General features: G+C 35.4%; 1 protein-coding gene across 9 annotated transcripts in view; it reads right to left on the bottom strand.

Annotated features, from left to right (window-relative positions):
• Positions 1–748: 748 nt before the first annotated feature.
• Positions 749–25965, bottom strand: part of Matr3 (matrin 3) — a 45062-nt gene continuing 19845 nt past the window's right edge. For 4 of the 9 annotated variants that reach the window (XM_078046036.1, XM_078046020.1, XM_078046031.1 and 1 more), the window contains exons 2-14: positions 16031–16092; positions 14874–14915; positions 14458–14570; positions 14078–14130; positions 12733–12858; positions 12116–12241; positions 11800–11967; positions 9590–9721; positions 9017–9060; positions 8544–8919; positions 5904–6270; positions 5277–5398; positions 749–1800 (exon numbers count right to left, since the gene is read on the bottom strand). In XM_078046036.1, coding sequence (XP_077902162.1) covers positions 1750–1800; positions 5277–5398; positions 5904–6270; positions 8544–8919; positions 9017–9060; positions 9590–9721; positions 11800–11967; positions 12116–12241; positions 12733–12858; positions 14078–14130; positions 14458–14570; positions 14874–14875 — 1680 coding nt within the window. In that variant the 5' untranslated portion in view covers positions 14876–14915; positions 16031–16092 and the 3' untranslated portion in view covers positions 749–1749. Of the gene's footprint in view, positions 1801–5276; positions 5399–5903; positions 6271–8543; positions 8920–9016; positions 9061–9589; positions 9722–11799; positions 11968–12115; positions 12242–12732; positions 12859–14077; positions 14131–14457; positions 14571–14873; positions 14916–16030; positions 16093–21128; positions 22216–25965 lie in introns of all 9 variants that reach the window. The other 5 variants (XM_013359558.4, XM_013359556.4, XM_013359557.4 and 2 more) reach the window with 3 other exon arrangements.

Below are 25965 nucleotides of genomic sequence, written 5' to 3'. Positions count from 1 at the left end.
CCATCTACACCTAAAAAATAAATATTTAAAAAAACAATAAATAAATAAATGGGGGTGAATGGGAACTGGAGATTGAACCCAGGAGCACTTTATCACTGAGCTACATATATCCCCAGTCCTCTTTTAATTACGAGAAAATAAAAACTTTAGGCTTTCACTAAGTCACCAATTTTTGAGGCTGGCCTCAAACTCCTCATACTTCTGTCTCCTAAGTTACCAGGATTTGGGATTTTCAAGCATGTGCTGCTGCATCCACCTGGAAACCATAAAATTTTACCCAACTATTTGAAATATTGTTTAATATACTTCAGCTAGGAGTTTCAAATAATCACTACAGGTTTTATTTTTAAAAATTAAAAAAATACTTTAGATAACAGATAATTCAACACCAAGAATTCCTACATAACTATAACGAAAGGCTAGCAGAAGTAATTCTTGTTATTTCATGTCCCAATTCTATAAAGGTATGGACATGACTAAACAAACTTTGCAATTTCTTCACCCTTAATGCTTTAAACCATCCCTCTTAAAAAAAACCAAAATACATTTTAGTTATGTAACAGGAACAAGAAATCCACCAGCACCAAAAAGTTTAAAATTCAGATCTTTAGTAGCAGTCTTTAGAACACTCACTCTAGATTAAAAAAGTAATAATTTGTTAAAGCATGCACAAAAGTGTAACAGTGAATAAAAATCACAACTGACAAATATATTGGTTAACATTCCAAACATGTATAACCAATGAACATGGCCTAGGATTTTTTTTATTGGTATTCACTTCAGTAACTTGAATCCACAGATATAAGCAGTAAATAACCAGAGTTACAAGTAAACACAGATTATACATGCAAATTTTTGTTCACAAAGGTCACATGTGCAGGTACATGAATTAGAAGCGTGCGTCTAGAATTATGGCCAAACTTTAAAATGCAGAAATGTTGAAATTACATCTTGAAAATATGAAGAGATGGTCTACACACTTCAAAAATCAAATATTGCTTATACCAGCGATGTATGACAGCTATAGGATTCAAGTGACAAGCAGTAGATCTCAAGAAATTAATACTGGTCAGAGAGAACGGGAATATTTTTACATTTCACTGAAAATACATTGACTACTAGAATACAAAACCTAGCAGGAACTCAGGGAAAAATTACAAAATCTAAAGCCAATTACTTAATATTTCTTATTACCTAAAACAGCATGACATTAAAAGAAAACTGCACCTGCATTTGAATTGCCAATTTCACATGAAGTTCTCTAAAAATGAATGCAACCAAAACAGCTTCAAACTCCAAATGAAAAGTCTGCAAGGCTCAGATTAAAATGTGGAATGTTTCAGATGAAAGTAATAAAAATACAATTGTTTTTGTTCTTTATTGAATGGAATCAAAAATTGACATTTCTTTGAAGCTTGGAACGACTAAATTTCATTTCTCTGAACGGTTCTATGTTATCTTTTACTTAGTGGTGCAAGTTGTCTTAACGTAGCTTATGGAGTCAGTCTCTACAAAGTACTTCTGTCTGTTGCCATTCTGATGAAACAAAAACTATTCTTCATTAACTTAACCGTATGTGTATTTTTTTTTTTGCTATAACACTTAACACATGAACAGACATCTATTATTTTTCCACTAAAACAAAAGAGTACAATAGTTTTCTTCTAACTATCAGTATTGTATTTAAAAAAGGTTAACATTAAAAACAAAGAACCATTGTTTTCTTTGAAATTAAGCTTCTTGAACATATTAAGCCTCCTTCTTCTGCCTGCGTTCTTCTGCCAATTTATTCAGAAATTTCTGAGAAGAAAAAAAAATTATAGAAATTAAGGCATGAAGAAAAATATTAACATACATTAATTCAAAAACATTCCATCCAAGCTTAGGGACCTGAGTAAAATTTGAATGAGTTTATTCTTAAGTATACAAAACTCAGCTGGTTCAGAGGACACCACAAATAAGGCATGGGGAAAAAAATGATAAATGTGAAAAATGAACACTTCAATTATGCAATTAACCCTAACTTTTATAGATGAAAATACAAATAGTCACATAGAATTGGTGCTACTCCAAGAACATAGATTAATTAAAATGGCATGCATTTATTCAATGGTCTTAATTGTTAACAAATGTTTTCAAAGGAATGGTAATAAATATATAAGGCTTGTGGAGCACCAGGTCTTTGTTGCAACTAGTGCTCAACTAAAGCAGTCACAAACAATACTTAACAATCATGCCTGTGTTCTAATAAAATTTTATTTTCAAGAGTAGGCACCTGGGCCACAAATATAGCTTGATGAGCCATTACTAAACGTGAGACTTCTAGAGTTCCTAGACATGAGCTCTACTGAAGACACCAATTCAAGCACAGAAATAATTTAAAAATCTAATCTAAAATACCAAAAGTTGGGCTGGGGATGTGGCTCAATCAGTAGCGCGCTCGCCTGCCATGCATGCGGCCTGGGTTCGATCCTCAGCACCACATATAAAGATGCTGTGTCCGCCGAAAACTAAATAAAATACCAAAAGTTTCTTAACTTTTGTCGAAGTGTGTCAACTCTGGTTACTGCAAACTGATGGGAAGCTTATAAGCTATTATATCCTTAAAGAGAAAATGAACACCAATAACCCCCACCCCACAAAACACCCAATTATCAATTTATCCCCGCCCCATAAAACACCCAATGATCAATTTATCATATATTAGCAAGGTACTATATTTCCTAATAGTTGACAATTTCTTTTTTTTTTTTTTGGTATTAGGGATTGAACCAAGGGTTTCTTTACCACTGAGCCACATCCTCCAGCCCTGTTTTTACTTAGGATCTTGCTGAATTGCTTAGGGTCTCACTAAGTTGCTGGGGCTGATTTTGAACTCATAATCCTCCTGCATCAGCCTCCCAAGCCACTGTGATTACAGGTATGTGCCACCATGCCCAGATGACAAAATTTCTTTATTTGTAGTGCTGGGGAGCGAACCCAGGGCACTGTGCATAAGAGGCAAGCACTCAACCAACTGAGATATATTCCCAGCCTGACAAAGTTTCCTTTAGATGAATAAAATACATTTCATTTATTTTTTTAATGTGGTGCTGAGGATCAAACCCGGTGCCTCACACATGCAAGGCAAGCACTCTACCACTGAGCCACAACCCCAGCCCTGACTGGGGCTTTTTTTTTTTTTTTTTAATTATTAAAAAGTTTCTTTTTAATAGAAGGAAACAATGAAATGAGCCACCTCCAACAGACCAAATATGAGCACCTAGAAACCACTTTCATATTATTCCTATACTAATTTAATAAAAAACAAAATCCCAGTGGCTTGGGAGTCTAGAAGGAGAATTTTGAGTTCAAAGCCAGCCTTAGCAACTTAGTAATGCCCTGTCTCTAATATTCATCCATTCGCCTGTTTGTTCTTGGCAGGCCTTTATGTGGTACTGAGACTTGAACCCAGCGCCTCACACATGCAGGGCAAGAGTGCTTCCACTTAGTTTTCTAACCCTGAACAGCTTAAAATCAAAGAAAGCAACAATATTACACTAGGTTCAGTGGTATGGCACACGCTTTTAACGTGCAGGAGGGTCCTGGGTTAAATCCCCACTACACACATACATGCACAAACACAACTGCAGTTACTGCTGAGAATAAACACCATACTTTTGTCATATCCATAATTGTAAGAGACATATAGGTAGCAAGAATAGGGCTTGGGTTGTAGCTCAATGGTAGAGCACTTGCCTAGCACCACATTAAATATAAATGAAAAAAGTTATATTAAAAAGAAACAAAATTGATGTAGGCAGGAACAATAATTCTAAATAATTATCCATCTAGTCAACATAGAAAATGTTTTTGATAACTGACTGCTGTACAGGTTGAATGTCCCTTACCTGGACAGATCCTAGGGATTACAAGTATTTTGAATTTCAGATTTTTGAATGTGTGCAAAAGCGTAAGGAGATACTATGCACTGTACAAGACCCAAGTCTAAATAAAAAATTAATTTATATTTTATTTTATGAATACCTTATGCACATAGCCTGAAGGAAATTTCTTTTTACTGTATTGTGCTGGAAATTGAATCCAGAGATTCATTCATGCTATCCAAGTGTTCTGTCGCTGAGCTCTAGCTCCAGCTCCTGAAAGTACTTTTATATTTCAGAATACCTTTGACAATGATCTATTACATGAGGTCAGGAGTGGAATTTTATACTTATAGCATCATGTTGGTTCTCAAGTTTGATGTTGGATTTCCATATTAGGGACACTCAACTTGTTGAGGGCTGTAGCTCAGAGGTAGAGTGCTCACCTTGTATGAGAAAGGCACTGGGCTTTGATCCTTAGCACCACATAAAAATAAAAAGGTACTGTACATCTACAACTTAAAAATAACTGAAGAGAGTAGGCTGGGGTTGTGGCTCAGTGGGAGAGTGCTTGTTTAGCATGAAGGAGGCACTGGGTTTGATCCTCAGCACCACATAAATGTAAAATAAAGACATTGTGTCCACCTAAAACTTAAGAATAAATATTTTTTTTTTAAAAAAATGGAAGAGTGTCATTACTAGGAAATAATGTTGATAAAAAAATTACATAGGGACATGGCATCGTACAAAGTTGATAAAGCCTTACATCATCTCACTTGGAATTTAGACCTCTAGCACCTACACATATTATCGTGTGTTTTTTTAAAATTTTTAATATTTTTCAGTTTTCAGTGGACACAACATCTTTGTATGTGGTGCTGAGGATCGAACCGGGGCTGCATGCATGCCAGGTAAGCGCGCTACCGCTTGGGCCACATCCCCAGCCCCTGTTTGTTTATTTTTGGATACCAAGGATGAAATCAAGGGTATCAAAACCACTGAGCCACATCAGGTCTGTTGTCTCCTTTTAAATTTTGAGATAAGGTCTCCTTAAGTTGCTGAGGCTGGCTTTGAACTTGTTATCTTCTCCTGCCTCCCTGGGAGTATAGGTATGTGCCAAAAGGCCCAGCACATTTGGGTATTTTTAATTATATCAGATAATTTATAATATCGCTAGATATTATTAAATTTTCTTTATTTAATTGGAGTGAACTATGAAAGAGGCTGAATAGATGTTTCTAGAATCCATTAAACTGCTTAAAGCCCATCAATTGAAAGAAAATATCTTCAGGCTAAAGCACTGCACTGGGTCCAGAAACACAACACATTTATTTTACTTATCTCATTTTAATTCTGTAACTTAAATGATTTGTTAGTTTTCAAAGAGCTCTCCTCTTTTAGATTCAGCCTTACCTTTAATTTCTGATAATGAGGAAGGCTGCTGCAATGAGTATTCTTTGCAACTTCTTCATTTGTATAAAAGAGTGAACACAGCTTACAGTAAAACCCTGTTTTAGGTATCACATAGTCTATACCTAGAAACACAAACATACATTCTTACAAATTAAGTAAATTGAGTAGTCTCAAGTTGTTTCTCCTATCAATATAACTTGAATCAGACAACGTAACTGTGGGAAGTTCCATATGTCCTAAGCTATAAACAAAATAAACCCAAACCCACAATATTAATAGTTTAAGATCCCACCTAACTGTACTCTTAAAAAATAAAAGACGGAAATATAACACAGAAACACAAAAAGCAATGAGTAATTTTCTGAAAACTATGAGCAGAGAGAACACTGTGGAATAATAACATAATACAAAAATCAAGAGACATGTGGAAGAAGAAAAGAGAATATTATTACTTAGGTGTACGAACTATTCCCCACTGGAATAAACAAATCAAAAAACCCACAACAAGCTAGTTTGATAGTTTAACATACTATCAAAGCAAACACTATAAAACATACTATAAAAGCAAAATTTACATATTATTTTAGTAAGGGGGATAAGAGGGAATAACAAAGCCTTAAAGCTCACCAACAGGAACATTGGGCTGGTATGGTCCAATTCTATACTCATCTGGGATTGTATAGTCTTCCTTGTTTTCTTCACTTTGGCCATCTGCATTTTCACTTGTATCTTTGTTGGGGTCATCAGCAGTCTCAGCAGATTCAGCACCTGGTTCTGTATTTTCCTCATTTTTTATTCCATTTTCCAACGCAGCTTCATTTTCTTGATCAAGTTCCTCGATCTTGTCCACCTTAATTTCAACCAAACCATCATCATTTTTGTCACCAGATTTAAATGCCATGCCCGATTTACGAAGTTTCTGAAGTTCCGAATCTTCCTCATCACCAACCTCATCTAGAGTGACAAAACCTTCCATACTCCCTGGGAAACGACGCTGTTAAGAAAGACAAATTTACTCTGCAACAATTATCCTGCAGCATCCCTTCCATTTGTTTTACTTGAACGGAAAGGGATAGCGCGTCTTTTGTCTTTATTCAATTCTCTCAAAATGCTAACCTTTTCCTTTCACTCATCCCAAATCACGTGTAACTTTTTTTTTTTTTTTTTTGGTACTGGGGATCAAACTAACTCAGGGACACTATATCAATGAGTCTCATCTGCAGCTTTTTATTAGGGATGGGGTACCAGGTTAGATTAAACTCAGGAGCAGTCAACTACTGAGCCACTATTTTGTATTTTATGTAGAGACAGGGCCTGAAATTCCTAGCACCCAGCTTTTGCTGAGGCTGGATTCGAACTCAAGATCCTGTCAAGTCTTTTGAGCTGCAGGGATTACAGGAGTGTGCCATTATGCCTCCCCGCATCTTATTTGAGATTTATTTTTTATTTTGAGGGGTTCTGCTAAGCTGCCAAGGCTGGCCTCAAACTTGGGATCCTCCTGCCTCAGCCTCTGGAGCTGTTGGGATTGCACCATTGTTCTTGGCACTGATGACTTTTACGACAATTTAGTTTGTTTCAAATTTAAATAATGGGGCTGGGATGGATTTTAATGGTAGTGCTCTTGCCCAGCATGTGAGAATCCTTGGACTTGATTGTAAGTACTGGAAAATAATAAAGAATAGGGCTGGGGATGTAACTCAATGGCAGTGAGTACTTCATCAATAGATGTGCCAAGTCCCAGATTTCATCCCCAGCACAAAAACCAAAAACTAATGAAAGGCCTGACTCATACAAAGAATGTAATTGATATAAGACTATTCATTTCCACACTTTCTGAGACTATTATGCTGCTAAGACGTGTCACAGAACCGATTTGATAAAAGCAGTTGAGTAACATTCTCTGCAAGACAATACCTTGCAATACAACTTTTATTGAGAAAACCCCAAGTTTCATACAGTGTAATCATTAAGAAAACAAGTTCTGCTGCATGACTATTTAGGTTTAAATTTTGGATCTACTATTTAGAAGCAGTACAAACTATGACAAGTTATTGAACTTCTCCAGAATTCCCTAAATTTAGAAATGGAAAAGGGCTGGAGAGCGTAGCTCAGTGACAGTGTTTAACTAGTGTCCATGAGGTACCAGGGATTCAATCCCCAGTACCACAAAAACAAAAACCCTGATTTATGGAAAGGGGTTTAATAATGGTACTTACTGCATGTTTACTGTGAGGATTTAAATGCACATATATAAAGAGCTTAGAAAAATTTATGGCATTTATTAGTGCTCAATCATTAACTTTCTACAAGGGTAAACATTATTACACAATGACCATATACTTCAGGCAGAATAATAAACTAATATATAAGCTGTGTGACCAAGCCATTAAAACTTACAGGTTAATAGGAAATATTAAGTCTTCTTTCATTTTTGGTACTGGGGAATTGAGTGCTTAAGCACCAAGCCACATCCCCATCCTTTTTTATTTTGATACAGGGTCTTGCCAAGTTGTTAGGATTATGAACTTGCAATCCTCCTGCCTCAGCCTCAGAGTCACTGGAACTATGGGCATGTATCACCATACCTGGCAGTATTTCTTTTCTTTTTTTTGAAATGGGAAACTCACAATGTAGCCCAGGCTAGCTTCAAACTAAAGATCCTTCTGCCTCAGCCTCATTCCCAAGCACCAGGAATTATAGGCATGATACCACACCACACCTATCTTAAGCCTCATTTCACCATGTCATCATTTTATCACATTTTACCTCAACATGCCAGGGTTGTGGTACTGGGGATCATTTTACTTTTTAGCATGTAATAAATTTTTATATTTATATCCTTGTATATAACTTTTCTAGTAAAATTGTTTTAAAATCAAAGTACCTACTAAGCCCACATTTCTCAAATAGGATAAATTCTTTAAATTATGTTTTGTCAGTTAACCTACTGCAAACTCAAACCCCATCTTTTTTTAATATAAGCTGTACTCTAAGGATGTCCTACGAGTACTTTTACATGACCACTATAATACAGAAGAATATGTAAGTTATGACTCATTACTAAGAAGTTCTCTTTTCAAATTAGCTGCTTCTTTGTTAGAACTACAATAAAATGTTCTATATTTATTGCAGAGATTTTACTTTTTGTTTTGTTTTTCTGATACTAGTAACATACTTCTCATTATTGGGCCCTGCTTCAGTAAATAATCTGAAAAAATTATATATATTTTTCTATAAAAACAATTCAATATAAAATATCTTATTTACCTTTTTAAGCTTTTTCTTTGCTGCTGCTGAAGCACTTGCATTTGCATCTTTTTTTACAGCTTTATCTGAAGGTTCCTTTTTCCCATCAGAAGTCACATCACCTAAATTAGCAAGATCAGTCTCATCTCCCACAGAACTGCCACTTTCTAGAAGTGCTGCTGCTTCTTCTTCATCTACAAGTAGCTCATCTTCAGATTCCAGAAGCATATTAGGTTCCTGTTCTGTCTGGTCATCCTTTGTATCTTTCTCACCATCTTCACCTGACTTCTCTTCTTGTTCTTTACCTTCAGTTGTACTTTCAGTCTTCTGAGAACCATCAGTTTTAGATTTCTTATCACTTGGAGATTCTTTGCCATCTGGAGAATAAGATCTCTTTCTGAAATTAAAAAGATGCACCACAATGAATTTTGGGGGGTTGGAAAAATAAAAATTTAACATACTAATGCATATAAAAATATAAAAAATGAAATTACCGGGATTTGTCTTTTTTCAGTAAGTCAATACCTCGGTTGGGAATCTAAAAAGAGAAGAAACATTTTGCAGATATGAAATAACTGCATCAACATATACTCATTTATAGAATATATGATCATCCATATACTAACTTATAGAATATACGATCATCCATTAACATTTGGTGGCCATCCTTACATAATTAACTCATTCAATTCCTGTTACGATGCCCAAGAACTCAAACTGAGGATACTCAGTTCATCAAAATCATCAAACAAGAGTGTATAATAAACATTCTGGTAACAAGCTGTTCATCAAAATTTTAGTTATAAAGACACTTCTGCTACTAGAGAAAAACCAGAAAAAAAGGGTGCTGTCTTTCAATAATCAAATCTTATAAAAATCTGAAGAAGAATGCTGTGGTATCAGTTGGCTGGGCACAGTAACATGCACAAGTAGCCCACCTTCTTGGGACTAAGATTGAGGCAAAAGGACTACATGAGTCCAGGAGTTAGGGGCCAGATTGTGCAATACAGCCAGAGTCTGTCACTTAATAAAAGTTTTTTAATGATGAGAAATCCAGCAGTACATACCCTCAGTACTAGTTTTTTATATTTCTCAGAAAGGTCAACCTTAACACATCTCCCCTGAAACCAAAGGGCTTTTTTCAGACAATGGTCAACCATTGCCATTGCATCTTCTCTGGTCTCCATCTCAATAAAGGCCTAAAATAAAAAGAAAACCCATTAAGGATATCAATTCTCAGAATTGTACAGTAATATTTGTTCTATTCTCATTAGGAAAACTTAATCGTTAACATAGCAACACTTAAAAAAAAAAACTGAGCCGCAATGAAAAAAGGCAGTGGACAACCTATCAGGTTTATGAAGTCCCTAAAGTCACTATAGCATCAAACAAAACCATTTTTAAACTGGGTGCAGTAGCTTGGGAGGCTGAGACAAGAGGATCACGAGTTGAAAGCCAGCCTCAGCAAAGTCGAAACACTAAGCAACTCAGTGAGACCTTGTCTCTAAGTAAAACACAAAAAGGGCTGGGGATGTGGCTCAGTGGTTAAGTGTCCCTGGGTTCAATCCCTAGTACACAAGCATAAAACCACTTTTAGGGGCTGGGGATGTGGCTCAAGCGGCAGCGCACTCGCCTGGCATGCGTGCGGCCCGGGTTCGATCCTCAGCACCACATACAAACAAAGATGTCATGACGGCTGAAAACTAAAAAATAAATATTAAAAAAATTCTCTCTCTCTCTCAAAAAAAAAAAATTTTTTATGCAGTCTTTCTGCAAAAGAAACTATAAATAAATAAACTTAGTAGATATTAACACAAATAATATAAGAAAAATTTAAAAAAATCTAGAAAACTCAGAATGTTGAGCTAGAAAGCAGTAAAAAGACACTCTTGGAGGGGGGCTGCTGGGCATTGAACCAAGGGTTGTCTTCTAGTGAACTGACTTCAAACCTCTGAAAAAAATTTTTTTTTTGGGGGGAAAATACCAGGGCTTGAACCCAGGGACACTTAAGCATGCATGGCACCACATCCCCAGTCCTTTTATTATTTTTGGTGATGGGAATTAACTCAGGGGCACTGGACCACTGAGCCACATCTCTAGTCCCGTTTTGTATTTTATTTAGAGACAGGGTCTCATTGAATTGCTTATTGTCTTGCTAAGTTGCCAGAGGGTGGCTTTGAACTTGCGATCCTCCCATCTCAGACTTCAGAGCTGCTGGGATTACAGGTTTGTGCCACCGTACTGTGCCATGGCTATCCCCGGCCCTTTTAAAAAATATTTTATTAGAGCGGCTGGGGCTATGGTTAAGTGGAAACACACTTGCCCTGAATGTGTGAGGCACTGGGTTCGAGTCTCAGCACCACATAAAGGCCTGCCAACAACGAATAAATAAATAAACAAACAAGCAAGTGAATGGATGAATATTAGAGACAGGGCATTACTAAGTTGCTAAGGCTGGCTTTGAACTCAAAATTCTCCTCCTAGACTCCCAAGCCACTGGGATTATAGGATGTGTCATTGCCCCTGGCTATCAAATCTCTGGAATACAAGCATGGGACAATTTAGCCATTATTTTCAGATTTGGAAAAGCCTATAATATACAGTACTTATAAAACAGTCTTAATGAGACAGCAGAGGTGCTAAGCAACTCAGTGAGACCCTGTCTCTACAAATAAAATAGGGCTGAGGATGTGGCTCAGTGGCTGAGTTCCCCTGAGTTCAATTCTAGTACCAGAACAAACAATAAAAGAAAAACCTCCAAAACAAACAACAAAACACCATACCTTCAAACAACGTTAGTTTGATTAGAAGTGGGTGTTATCAATTTGGTAACATAAAACAAAAAGCCAAACTGCAGCCTGAAATTGCTGGGATTACAGAATCTCAGCAAACCTGGAGACTGAAGTAGGAATATCACACTTTGAGGCCAGCCCCAGTCAACTTAGCAAGACCCTATCTCAAAATACAAAAATAAAAAGGGCCGTGGGCACAGGGGATGTAGCTCAGTGGTAGAGTTCCCTGGGTTCAAAACCAGGACGACACAAAATAAAACAAAAACTAAAAGCTTTTTATTATCAGAATTTATTCAATGCTTTGTATGCATACCTACTATGGGGGAAAAAAATCTCAGTCGTTATATGGCTAAGAAGACTTATATGTATTTTCTTTTTGGTACTGGGAGTCCAATCTAGAAACTTACACATTACACAATGGCTCGACCACTAAGCTATATTCTCAGCCAAATGAATATCTTAAAAAGTAATTTTGTATTTATTACCTGACTTTTCATCCTCATCAATATATAATTCTTTATTTTCCCATACGGCTCAGCAAGCTTAAGGACAGCACTATCAGAATAGCCAGAATGGGGTAAATTGCTGAGGTGTATCACACGTCCAAGCTCTTGCTTTTGATCAAACTTCTGATCTGGCTTCCCTTCAGGTTTCTTTAAAAAGGGGAAAAAGGTAAAGTAAACTGTTGGTCAATCCTGTTTTTTTAAAACAGCAATTTAAAATAGACAAAGTTAATAAAATGATGTATTGAGAGGTTACCTATACATAATCTGGAGGGTTAGGGGAGGGGGGAGAGGATACCTTTATTCTTTTATACTTCTGGGATAAATGAACTCTCACTGGTTTTCCAAATACTAATGCTGGTGTGGTTGTATAATAATCCACTGCAGCCTGAGCATCTTCTGTTGTTGCCATTTCAATAAATGCCTAAAATTGTTAAAAAAAAAAAAAAAAGAAAAAAAGTTTTTTTCAATAAGATGATATTTCCAACATTTCTAGATGTTACATTTCATCACTGAATAGAAAGCACTTTCAAGAAATATAAACAAAAGACTTGTATTGACAATTTGCTGTTTTAAAGTTACCAGAAACTATATTCATGGTATTAAACTATCATTTACTATGCTCATTGCTGAAAAATGATTTAGCATCGTTTGACATAGGTCTAAAAAAGTTTTCCAAAGAATTTTACTTTTACTGCCTTTATAGTAGTATAATAACAACACTACTACTTACAGATCACAATATACAAAGTTTCTAATAATCAATTACTACTAGAATATTATTTGAGATATTCAACTATTGGCTTTTCCTTTATTACATTCCCAGTCCATGATTTATATACATGGATTTCATTCCTTTTCAATTCAGAAAATACCTTAATGGTATTAGTAAACAATGCTTATTTCAATGCATACCTCATTAATTTTATTTAGAATCAGATGATTTGAAATGACTCCAAAAGGTTCCACCAGCTGCAACAGTTGGTACCTCAAGTTTTTCCCTCGCTGAAAATCCATGATGTGAACAACTCGGCTAGTTTCCTATTCATTGTGGAGAAAACTCAAGTCAATGTGTGTGTGTGTATATATTTTATATATGGTACTGGGGACTGATCCAGGCACAGAGCCATATCCTCAGCCCTTTTTACATATTTTATTTAGAGACAAGGTCTCAATGAGTTGCTTAGGGCCTTGTTAACTTGCTAAGGCTGGTTAACCACTCAAGACATCAAGCTGCTTGAACTTGTGATCCTCTTGCCTCAGCTTCCTGAGCTGCTGGGATTACAGGTGTGCCCAGCTGTAAGGTTTTAAAAGCCAACAAAAACCAGGTGCAGTGGTAGACTGCTGTAATCCCAGAGACTTGGGAAGTTTAAGTAGAGGCAGAGGCAAGAGGATTACAAGTTCAAAACCAGCCCCAGCAAGTTAGCAAGACTCTTGTCTCAGAATAAAAACCTGGAAGTGACCCAGTGATTAAGAACTCTTGGGTTTAATCTCCAGTACATATAAAAAAAAAAAACAGAAACAAAAAACCCAAGCAAAAAACAAGCAGCCAGGTGTGGTGGCGCATGCTTTTAATCCCAGCAGCTTGCAAGGCTGAAGCAGGAGGATCATGAGTTCAAAGCAAAAAGGAGGTGCTAAGCAACTCAGTGAGTCCCGGTCGTCTCTAAATAAAACACAAAATAGGGCTGGGGATGTGGTTCAGTGGTTGAGTGTCCCCAAGTTGAAAAAAATCCCCAGTACCGACAAACAAAAAAAGATAAGAAGAGGGGACTGGAGTTGTAGCACAATGGTATAGAGCACAGACTTAGCAAGCTCAAGGTTCTGGAGACTGAAGAAGTAAAAGTAACATGAAACACATCATCCATTAGAATTTTAGTATTAAAATTAACCACAAAAGTATTTAATGTTCCAGAATTTTAAAACTTCATAGCAATTAAATTTGTCACTGTAATAAATTCTTTCTGCTTAAATCCAAGTGGTTATAATGATCACCAAGATTTTCAGTCTCTATTGTCTTTTAAATAGAATGTTGTATACATAACTGGGTAGCAAGTTCCTTAGATGCTAATTCAAGGTGAGATTTTTTTTTAAGACTGTGTGGTATACCAGTCATTTAAAAATCTAATGATTTTCAAACTATTTTGACACTCTTCCTATAGTAAGAACCACAATGAAAATTAAATTAGTAAGTATTTACGTTAAACTACACACCCACCCCCAAACAGAAAATAAAATAAAAAGCAATGGCTACATTACTGACCACTCTGCCTTTTTGCATGTGTCTAGGTCCTTGCAGGTTTCCGTTTCCAGCACCTTTGGGGGAGATGGGAAGAAAGTTTATAGTAAGTACACTTTCTATAACAAGCCATTTTAATGAAAAAGTATACATAATTTTCAATAAGAAATTAAAAAACATTGGAGACATGAATATAGTTCACTAGCACAATGTTTGCCTCACATGCAGAAGGCTCTGGGTTTGATTCCCAGTACTATTTAAAAACAAACAACCCCCCCCCAAATATTACAAATACCTGGCTGTTTTTTCATGCTGTTATTTTTTTGAACAATATTCGGACTTAAATTTTATGACCAAAAAGTAATATGAAAAAAGTTAATATGAATTTCATTTCATATAATTACCCAGATTTCCTCTTGGCCCAACTGCTGGTCCCCCAAGATGAAAGGAGGGGGGTGGAGGTCCCAAAATTCCTGGTGCCGGGTTTGTAGACTGCTGCAACATGAATGGATCACCCCTAGTAATGTGAAGAAAATATGAAAAACAATAAAGAGGTGCATCAGAAGTAAGATTTACAAGCATCCTTTGTACAACTATGACAACTTTGAGGGCTTTATATATGACATAACTAGGGGAAAATCCATAACAATAAAAGAATAAAAGTTACTACATAACTTTATAAAAATTACTTAAGACAGTGATTTTTAATCTCTCAAATTCAGCAATGAAATTCTAAAATATTTATGAATATTGAAAGTTAAACCTGGATTCCTTACATTGATCTCCTGTACAAACAATAGCTTAAAATTTTTTAACTTACATTGTGTGTCCTGTATCATTGTCAGGATTCCATTCTGGGTAGCTTTAAAAAGACCAGAAAATTAACTTTAAAATAAAACTGTCCTTTTCACAAAGTAACCTTGTTTGGCCTCTAAAATAGAGATAATTTATTAGTAAAGTTATCTGAGAGTCTAAATGTTAGAAACATTACAGTTTTAAAGTATGTAATATATTTCAAAAGTACTTCAAAACAGTCCAAACCAATGTGAATCAACTTGTCTGGTATTGCTTGCAAATGTAGGCAATGTATATTGAAACTAAATGATCCCTGTATTTGTTAAATTAAGAGGAAGAAAAATGTTGAATTAGAAAAACAAGAACAGACTGCCAGGTTTTGCTTCCCTAATATTGAGTCTCAAGAACATACATGAGTTGTGACAATAGAAAGAACAGCCTCAAGTGAGCGAGGCATATATAAAAATTTCAACTTCAGTGAACAATGGGCATGATGCTGTTTTAGGCAGTTTCTTTATGAATTCCACATTGCTATAGCAGCCTAAACTTAGAAACTTAGGTGTTTCAAAAGAAAAGGAAAAAAAAAAAAAAACATGAGGGATTTTGCATGATAAACTAGTAACTTTTAGTTATATCATCTATATTTTTAGAGCACATATTCACTATTATTTTAAAATGCTATCATGAATCTTCTAAGTTTCAAAGGCTTTCATTTAGTTCATTAAAAATTCCACCTGTTGCTGGGCATGGTGGCACAGGCCTGTAATCCCAGCAGCTCAGGAGGCTGAGACAGGAGGATGGAGACTTCAGAGTCAGCCTCAGCAAAATCGAGGCAAAATAATGAGACCCTGCCTCTAAATAAAATACAAAAAATAGCTGAGAATGTGGCTCAGTGGTTGAGGATCCCCATATTTAATACCCAGTACCACCCCCCCACAAAAAATCCACTTGTATAAAAATGCCCAATATTTACCTTAGAAATAAATCAAACCATGAAGTGTCACCATTATGCATCTAATAATCAATGTAAGATTACAGACTTAGATATGTTATCTTTAATTAGTATTGCCCACACAGTATCAATTATGTCGCTATTACAAGTAATATGGTAAACTACCCAAAACCAATAAAGGTTGTTTCTGATTCAGGATAGGATGCTTTAAAGGTATTTCAAACTCCTACATTTCAAGAAGAAGCTGGCATCGGCGACTGTGACTTGCTCCATTGATATGTTGACTCCACTCCTGCAGCAAAGTAAATTAGTAGAATTAACAAAAATAAAGCTTAAAATATTTTCATCTGAACCATTCAAACTCTAGGATGTTAATGCCTATGCAGTTTCATAGGCTATACAAACACTCGATTCATTAAATCACACTGATTTAATTTAAAGCCATTATTGAGTCCTTGAAACTTGATCCTGCCCTCAAATACGCTGTGCACATTCTTGGAAAAACTGGATTAATATTAACTTGGCCAACATACTTAAGAATACTGACACAGAAAAGATATAGAATTTAAAAAGATCAAGAACACTGACCTTGAGATCAGTTAAACATATTAACTTCTGTTGTAGACCAAACAGAAATATTCGCTATTAGAACTGCTACTTTACAACATTCTAAATGATAAAATATCCATGTTTGTAAACACTTTTTAGAAAATGTATAAATGTGAATAATTAAATATAAAATCTTTAGTTCCACCCAGGTTTTGAGGCATGCAGGCAGTGAAAAATGCACAATAATTTACGTTGCCTTAAAAAGGTAACATTGTTTAACAGAAATGTATTCTCTAGAAAATGCTCCCCATTTACCCCAAAATCAAGTATCCATATTTCCCAAAAATAGAAAAGCAATTTTAAGTAAAGTCTGGGTCCAAATTTTAAACAGGGAAACATTATGTTTGTATTAACATTTGCTCCACTGAGGGTTTTTTAAAATTAGAGGAACTAAATTCATTTTTATTTTTGGTACCAGAGATTGAAGCCAGTGGTGCATTTAACCACATTCCTAGCCCGTTTACTAATTTTTTTTTTTTGAGACATGGTCTAGCCAAGTTGCTGAAGCTGGCTTTGAACTTGCAATCCTCTTAAATCAGACTCCCAAACTGCTGGGATTACAGGCATGCGCCACTGCGCTCAGCCCTAAATTTGTATTTAATAAATGTTCCTGTCCTTAGGGGGGAGAAAAATTCAGTTATCTTTTTAGCTATTATGAGAGGCAAAAAACTGATGTCTGCTGCCAAATTGCCTAGGTTCCACTCCTAAATTGCATGTGACTAGATGTTATTTCTTAGTCCAAAGCTATTTAAATTCATTGTGACAATATTCTCATAGGGATGTTGTGAAAAACAAATGAGTTAATAAAAGGCAAACTGCTTCAGAACACTGGGAAGCACATGGCAAGTGCTCTCCAGGAAAACAGGGTGAATTATCATTGTACTGCTCATAAATCCATCTCATTTTACAACTTACTATTCCCAAATTCCCACAATGAGGCAATTTCTGTAACACCTTTTATACCTACACAAATAAGGGGAATATAAATGTAGTCAGGCAATGTGTTTTTATACCTAAATAGAGGAAGGATAGGAGGTCTCAGCTAAACAAAAACATGGTACCAGATTTTTAAGGTACAGAGTTATGAAAAACTTCATAATATTTTATAGATGGAACTTTAACTTTTAAAGAGTAATTTACATTAATTACCACAGTTTATGTACATTCCTATGCCCCAAGGGAATTAACTTAAACCCTGTGAGAGAACTAAGATGGTATCCAAACAAAATGTGGGGAGCTGCTAATTACTATTCCCATGACTATAAAAACTTACATTGTCTTTTAAAAATAATGGCTAATAAATAGGAACTTAAGATTTCTCTAGCTCTACAATCAGATATTTGAGATATGTAAGATGTCTCACAGCAAAGCAACAGACCATTGATTTGCTGGAGGCCACTTTAAAAATGGCTGTAAGGAAGAGGTGTTATAGGTGAAGTTCACAAAATTCAGAAGAGGAATTAAATACATTTTTCTAAACAGAAAAGTATTTATATTTTATTTTAAAAAATTGAAAAAATAAATGGTACCCTATTAGGTAAGTTTCTAGTTCACAGGAAATGGAAAAGGTACATAGCTGAACAGAATTCTATCCAATCCCCTAGGTTCCTTAAAGGTTCAAACTTCATCATAAAAATGTAGTTGGTCTTGGGGCTGGGGCTGGGGCTGAGTGGCAATGCACTTGCCTTGCACTTGTGAGGCACTGGGTTCAATTCTCAGCACCACATATAAATAAAATAAAATATAACTAAAAAATATTTTTTAAAAAAATGTGGTTGGTCTTTCAAAATGCTGGAAAGGTCAAAATCAGAAAATTAGTCAAGTACTGCCAAAACTCACCCATTTCTAAATTTGCATTTGTTACCTGATCTCTTCCTGTGCGGTTTAAGGTGCAAACTAAGAGTCAAAGGGTTTTTTGTTTTGTTTTGAATCTGTATCCTTAGATTCTATACTAAGGCAATCTTAAGACATCTGAGATCAATAAAGAATAACTTTTAGAATTCAGAAATTTCTGTAGGAAAACTACATTCACCTTGATATCCTTGAGATAAGTTACATGAAGAAAAATTTGGGAAGCACTTCCAGAATAGAATATAGAACAATTTAAGGGCTTCTAAAGTAATACAAAGGAAAAATATGAACTCAAATGACAAGAGAGCAAAAGGGCTTTAGTGGGCAATTTTCCTTAAGTGAAAGGAACTTGAAGGAAGTTTGAGATTGTGTAGAAAAGCAACTTGATGTTCTAAAATGACCTAGAAAGAAATAAAAGTAAGACCATCACTTAAAGTAACACCAAAACATAAAAAAACAAAGACACGCCATGATGACAAATTAAGAGTCTGTTTTTCACTTAATTTTCTTATTTCATAGCAAGAAGAACTTGTGAGCATGTAAGCTAGTTAACATTACTATTAAGTGGAAATAACAGATTTTCCAAGTTATGCAGCAATACCAGAGAGCAGGATTAAATGCTTAAAAATTTTTCAAATCTACTTCCACCATAGGAATTTTCTCTACCATCATTCCATGTCAGTTATAAAATCAAGGATCCACCGCTAAAGTGAGTATTTAATTTTTTTTAGTGATGCACAGAAAATATCAGATAACGTTTGTTTAGGCAAGTAGAAAACATTGAGAAAATCCATATTTAAACTTCATAAAATTGTTTAAAATATAAATATTGTAAATCGAACAATTAAAAAAATTAAAGGCCTTTAAAATAGTTCTTAAATATATTCAGTACTTTGACAGAATATCAAAACTAGATAGGACCTAAGCATTTTTTTATAGGCTAAAAAGTACCTCTTGCACTAGAGTAGGGTATCTTACTCTTGAATCCAAAGTTTCATCAAATATTTAAAAACTGTTCTTTTGTTAATTTAGATCCATTTAAATTATTAGCCTTCTTCAGGAACTAGAAAGTAGCAAAATTTGGAGAAAAATAATAATCATATACAAAAGCAAACTTTTATCTTGTAAGTCCTCTTATAGTTCCCTTTTATGTTTCCTTTTTTTGATATCCCAACAACTTTATGACTCCAGTGGCAACAATTTTTAAGTCCCTTCAGATCACTTTCATTTAAGACACTATAACTACATTCCTTGAAATACAGAGATCTTTTTTGGAGAACACTGGTCCCAAGACCATGTCCACTATTACATCTTTGTAAACAGACCAAGAAGTAATGTAGAAAAAAAAATTGGAGTCAACAAAGTTAATGTAGCTTTTCATTATATTAATTCACATCGGACCTAAACCTTGAAGTTTAGTACAGAAAACTAAAATTCCATGATATATTTAGTACATCCAACAAAACTGGAAAAAGATAACACTAAAAACACATATCAAATAAAATTGCTGAGTTTGGGGTTCTATTTCTTAAACAAAAATAAATCTATGAACCTAAATTTAGCCTTTACATTAACTTGTTTTGGTATGGACTAACAATTAAAGACAAAAATGCTAAGATCCAAACAGGAAAGGGAGTGATTGATAATACTCTTTTAACAGCATATTAAAAACAAATTCTCTATCCATATAGTTTAAGTCTACTCAAAAATCCATACTCACTAAAAAATGCACTTCAAAGGAATAGATATGAAAAGAAAATGAGCCTTCCAGATGTTACTGTAAAGAAAAACCCTGTAACAGTAACCATCAAATCAGTTTCATGGCAGCAACTTGAATAATCCAGTTAAGCAGAAAACTATACAGCGCATCAGGAAAAATGGATGGTCACAGATTATAGATCAAGCTAGTGGGGTACTATATAATGTTGACTTTAAGTCAACTGCAATATACATTGGGGGGAAAAAACCCAGTGAGAATGAACAACACTGAAAAAGTTCAAAGAGAAAGGACAACGTATTTAAAAGGGCATTTTTGAAAAAGTCCCCATTTTGCCAGATGTGATAATTAAAGTAAAGGAGAATTAGATATTTTTTTTTCAAATGACTATACCAGAAGTCTAATAAGCCTAAGTCAGAAAAAGAATTTGCTTATGAGGAACACAGAGCAGGATACTGTAGTAGTTGATTTATTCAAGTCTCTAAAGGGACAGATGCAATATGGGATAATAAAAAGTGAGTTTTGAAGTATGTTTAAGAAAGTTGTGGAAAAGGAGAAAAAAAATGATGAAAAATTTCAGTCATAGTATGAGAGTTTGTGTTAAAGGGAAATTAAAAAAGAAGAATGAACTAATCTAAAATATGAAACATACGGAAACAAACACCAGGGCTCTACATTAACTCTTTCCCTGTAGCCACAGATAAGGAAAAAAAGAGAATTGTTCAAGAATACATCTTTACTACATACAAATCAGCAATCAAGACAGATGGAGAGCTGAAATCTAGCATCCTAAATGGCAGAGCTCATTGACTGTGAAAAAAATTCTTAATTCAACAATTCAACAAAGCAGACAAAAAACCTGCTTAAATATATGATTAAGAAGAACATATTGATGCCAAAAACCAACAAGATAATTCCAGTGGATGACAGCTTTGTGGCCAGAAGTAATCTAGGCAGATTTTATTAATGTAAAGCCCTGGTTTAAAATGCTCAAAAACAATTACCTTTCAAATAAAGTAAGTGTTCTCAAAAGTATAAAAATTCTTGATCAACTCGGGGTCATCAGACTATAGAATTAGAGTAAAAGATATAAATACAGAATAGGCACTACAATGTAAAAGAAATTAGAAGCATCTGTTGCATTAACTCACCTTATTAGAATGAACTGGCAAATCACATATAGAGCACAGATGGGGATAACCCTTCGGTAAGAGTCCATGGAAGTCTTCAATATTGCTACTTGGAGGAGCGCCCCTCTTTTTCTCAAAGAGAGATCTCTCTTGTAAGGGGCCAGGACCACGTCCCATTCTCTCATACTCACTGTCAAATTTATGATAGTTATGCGAGGTCTCACCAAAAAAGGAATCATCCCTACACCTTTCTCCATCTCTTAATCTGTCATCTTCATAATCCATTCTGTCATAATAACCAGATTCTTGAGAACGACTTCCATGGTCATAATCAAGCACTGGGTTGAGACTAGGACCACGATCATCAAAACTATCTCTTCTAAAGTGCCTTTTTTCTTCCCAATCATCCCTAGGTACTCTGTATGGTGGCTCCCGTGTAGCAGATCTGCCATCTCTACCATAACTCAATGTAGGGCCTTCTTCAGTTCTCCTCCTTTTAAGCTGCAGAAGGATTTGGGGCAAATTCTCAGGAGTAATCTTGTCCTCTGGATAACGACTCAGTTCATCTAAGTCTCTAGCAGACAGACCAAAGCTGGCCAAAATGTTACTGGCCTGGTCTGCATCTCCACGGTGTTGAGAAGACAAAGGGAGTGGACCTCTACTTCCAATGTTAAATATAGACTGCAAATTATGGGAAGAAGTACTAGCAGAAGACAGTGCACTATGAGCTCCTTGTTGATTCAATGAAGAACTCATTCCAAGATTCATTAAACTAGCAAGGCGTGCAGTACCCTGGTTCATCCTTCCAAGAGATGCTGGCATACTTAAAGACTGGGTAGCAGCAGCAAGAAGGCCTATTCCTGCTGCAGACAGGTCACGCCCATGACCCTGTGAGTCCCTACCGAGAGATGACTGCTGGAATGACTTGGACATTGTAGAACTATCTCTTGTCTATTTTATAGATCGAAAAAAAAATTTTTAAAGATGGCCAAAAAGAAAGCTCAAACTAGAAAGCTAGGTTAACTTTGCTTCAAAAAATGGTAACGCCAAGAAAAAGGATCAATAAGGACTGTAGAATCTTCTTCAAGCTGAGAACCAGCAGACAACTCTGTAGAAAAATAAGCAATTTTAGTCATAAATCCCTTTAAGTAGATGCCGTTTTTTTTAAGAAAAAAAAAACTTACGCATCATGTTGATTAAAAAAAACATTTAAGATCTCAAACTTACAAGGAATTTATTACATATCTTAAACAGATTCCAGATGTATGCAGAGCTGCATATAGATACTTAAAAAGTAGTTTTTCATGCTAAAATTTAACTATTAAAAGGGAATTTCATACTGAGTTTAAAAACATTTAAACTGAAGGGCTAGATGTCTGAACACATCAAAATTTCAGTCAAAACATAGATGGGTTTCTTCTTTTAGAAGAATAAAAACGCACCCTATAGTATGATGTTTAAGTTTCAGAAGACTTTTAAAAATAAAAATAAAAATAAAAAAATCAAGTTCAGCAAGTCAGAGATGAATCAGTTGTATTCTGCTTTGGAAAACGAGATCTATTATCGCTATCAGAAAGAAACAAGTAAAATAACAAGTAAATGAAGCTTAAAGGTCAAGTACCTAATATAAGATCTAAGACCAAACAATAGTTGAGACCTTCATGCAACAAAATCAATTTGAGGTGAAGACAGATGTGAAAAAGAACAATAAGTCATTTCCTACAGTTTTAAGGATTTCTGCACAAACTTGAGCCATACAACGAATTGCCTTCTCATTGACCATCCTAGATCAGGCAATGCTTACTTCATATCTACTCTTATAAGGTAAGGAGAGCCAACTCTGGTCAATGTAGATATGAGACCTCCCAAGAAAAAACCCAGGTATAGGAAACAGGCGATTTAAAGAAGGAAAACACCCCAAGTTAACATCCATCAGTACTAATTTAATGCTCAGGGATACTGCACCTCTAGAGCTCAAAACAGGTAAAAATGAAAATGAAACCTTGGTTACAGATTTCTGCAAACTTTTCACAAGAACAATCCAATCACCTGAAACACTTTAATTGTGATTATGGTCCATCAAGATGCATTTCTAGATGAAACCGTTTTCATTTTCTTTCTTAAATCATTACGTGTCTCAAAAATTGTCACATAAGAATATGCAAAGCATTTACATGATTCTCATTAAATATTAGTTAAAAAGATGTACATAATACATGTCTGAAGGGAAAACAGTTTTATAATCACAACCACATACATAGGTAAATCTGATGCTACTTACTACAGAATTTTATTTCAAGGCATTGCTTATTAAAATTTTATGTCTGATCACCCACACACCTAAGCACTTGTAGTTCAATATGCTAAATTTTACTACAGAAAAAACTAACAATATCAAATAACAGTTACATATTTAGTATGGGACCAATTTCAAAGACAGACTGAAGCAAGGATAACTACAAATACAGTGGCAGTGTTAGTATAAAAAAAGATTTAGATTAGATTTTTAAAAGTAGATGTAATAAATTAAAATGATAGAAATGCTGTCAAAGGTGGCTGGAGTTCCAGATGTTTTTGCAAACCATGAATCTGAGAAAAGACACCAAAGAAACTAGTTCTATATGAGATCCACTATGTAAAGTCCTTGAGTTTTAAGACAAAATTAGTAAAGACAAGAGTAAGTAAACTTTGGATGAAAGTTTAATGTCTTAAAAATGACATAGAATGCAGCTTAAATTCTATGTATATTGGTATTGATAAAACTAAGTCTTCATGTATACTTTATTTTTTTAAAACAATCAATGCCTTTAGGGAGCTGGGGATGTAGCTCAGTTGGTAGAGCAGTTGTCTACTATGTATGAAGCCTGGGTTCAACAAAAACAAGTTGAACCAACAAAAACAAACAAATTGGGTGTGGTAGCCCATGGCTATAAGCCCAGAAACTCAGAAGGCTGAGGCCTTAACCAACTCAAAGACCAACTTAACCAAATCAAAAAATAAAAGGCCTGGGGATGTTCCTCAGTGGTTAAACACCCTTGGGTTTGATCCTAGGTACAAAACAATAAGAAAATAAAAATATAAAAAGATTAAAAACCACTTAGAGATATCTTCAATGTTTGTAAGTATCAGAAGTATTAATGCAGCTCTGACTTTCATATTATAGACAAACAAATTAACTACTGAAAAAACAAGTCTTTTCAAAGAGCTCTTCCCTTAATTGAGCTACATCCTCATCCCTTTTTATTTTTTGAGGCAGGGTTCCACTAAGTTGACGAGACTGGCCTCAAAACTTGCAATTGCAATCCTCTTGCCTCAGCCTCCCAAGTCAATGGGATCACAGGTGTATAGCACACCTGATTGTAAATATGTTGTTAAATTACAGACATATCAATTACACTTTTAGCATCTTAATACTAAAATAGTGGATCTATATATGGATAAAGATGACAATACAAAACAGATGTCAGGAAAAAAGGGAGCAAGACAATGTAAATCTCATGACACTATAATTCCATGAGAACAAACTTAATAATATTTTAAAGATAAACTGAATTTCAATCTAAAATACAACTCCATAAAGAACATTATAGAGTAATATTAATGAAGAAAATTTAAGTTGAACTTTTTATTCCAACAAATTCTCAAAAGTGTTTTTATTAAGGTTCTGGGGTTGTAGCTCAGTGGTAGAGTACTTTGCCTAGCATGTGTGAGGCATTGGGTTCGATTCTCAGTACCACATATAAATAAAGGTCCACTGACAACCAAAAAGATATTTTAAAAAATGTTTTCATTAGGGGGCTGGGGTTGTGGCTCAGTGGTAGAGTGCTTGCCTCGCACATATGCGGCCCTGAGTTTGATCCTCAGCACCACATACAAATAAATAAAATGAAGGAATTGGGGCCAACTACAACTAAAAATTATTTTTTAAAAATGTTTTTATTAGGGGGGGGAAAAACCAACAAGATAAACCAGACATTGTAGTACTGCTTACAAAGCATTCATCAAAGCAGGTTTTCTAGTATCTTTTTTGGGGGAAGTGGGGAGAGGGATTGGGAATTAAGCCCAGGAGCACTTAACCACTGAGCTATATCCTAGCTTTTTTTTTTTTTTTTTTAATTGAGTCAGGGTCTTGCTGAGTTGCTGGGGGCTGGCTTTGAGTTTCCAGTCCTCCTGCCTCAGCCTCCCAAGTCACTGGGATCACAGGCATGCATGGCGTCTTTGATCAATGTTGAACATAAAGATGTACAAGCTATTTTTACATGGAACCTGCTGGCCATGGGTAGTCAGCACAACCTCAAGATATTTACTGAAAAACTAGGGATTGAGTTCAGGGATGTGTTATCAATGAGCTACATCTTCAATTCTATTTATTTACTTAGAGACGGGGTCTTGCCAAGTTATGGAGGGTGGCCTTGAACTTGCAATCTTCCTACCTCAGCCTCTCTAGTCCCTGGGATTAAAGGTATGCTACCGTGCTTGCCTTTTCCCTGTAATTACCAGAACTGTCTTTTCATAAATTACACTAAGTTCTAAATGCCCTCTAATGTAGAACCTTTCACGTTCAAAAAAAGGAATGCACCACGAGGTAGTGGTGCCCGCCTATAATCCCAGCAGGTCAGGAGGCTCAGACAGGAGAATCACAAGTTCACCAGCCTCAGCAACAGTGAGGCACCAAGTACTTGACTCGATGAGACCCTGTCTCTAAATAAAATACAAAACAAGGCTGGGCTGGGGATGTGGCTCAGTGCCCCTTAGTTAAATCCTCAGTACCAAAAATAGGAGGGGGGGGGCACCTTACCCCCCCCAAAAAACAGGGTGGGGAAGCCCCAAATAGCAACCAACATTACTTATATAACTT

Source organism: Ictidomys tridecemlineatus, chromosome 1 (assembly GCF_052094955.1).
Source record: "Ictidomys tridecemlineatus isolate mIctTri1 chromosome 1, mIctTri1.hap1, whole genome shotgun sequence".
NCBI lineage: Eukaryota > Metazoa > Chordata > Mammalia > Rodentia > Sciuridae > Ictidomys > Ictidomys tridecemlineatus.
This window is presented reverse-complemented; position numbering and strand designations above follow the sequence as displayed.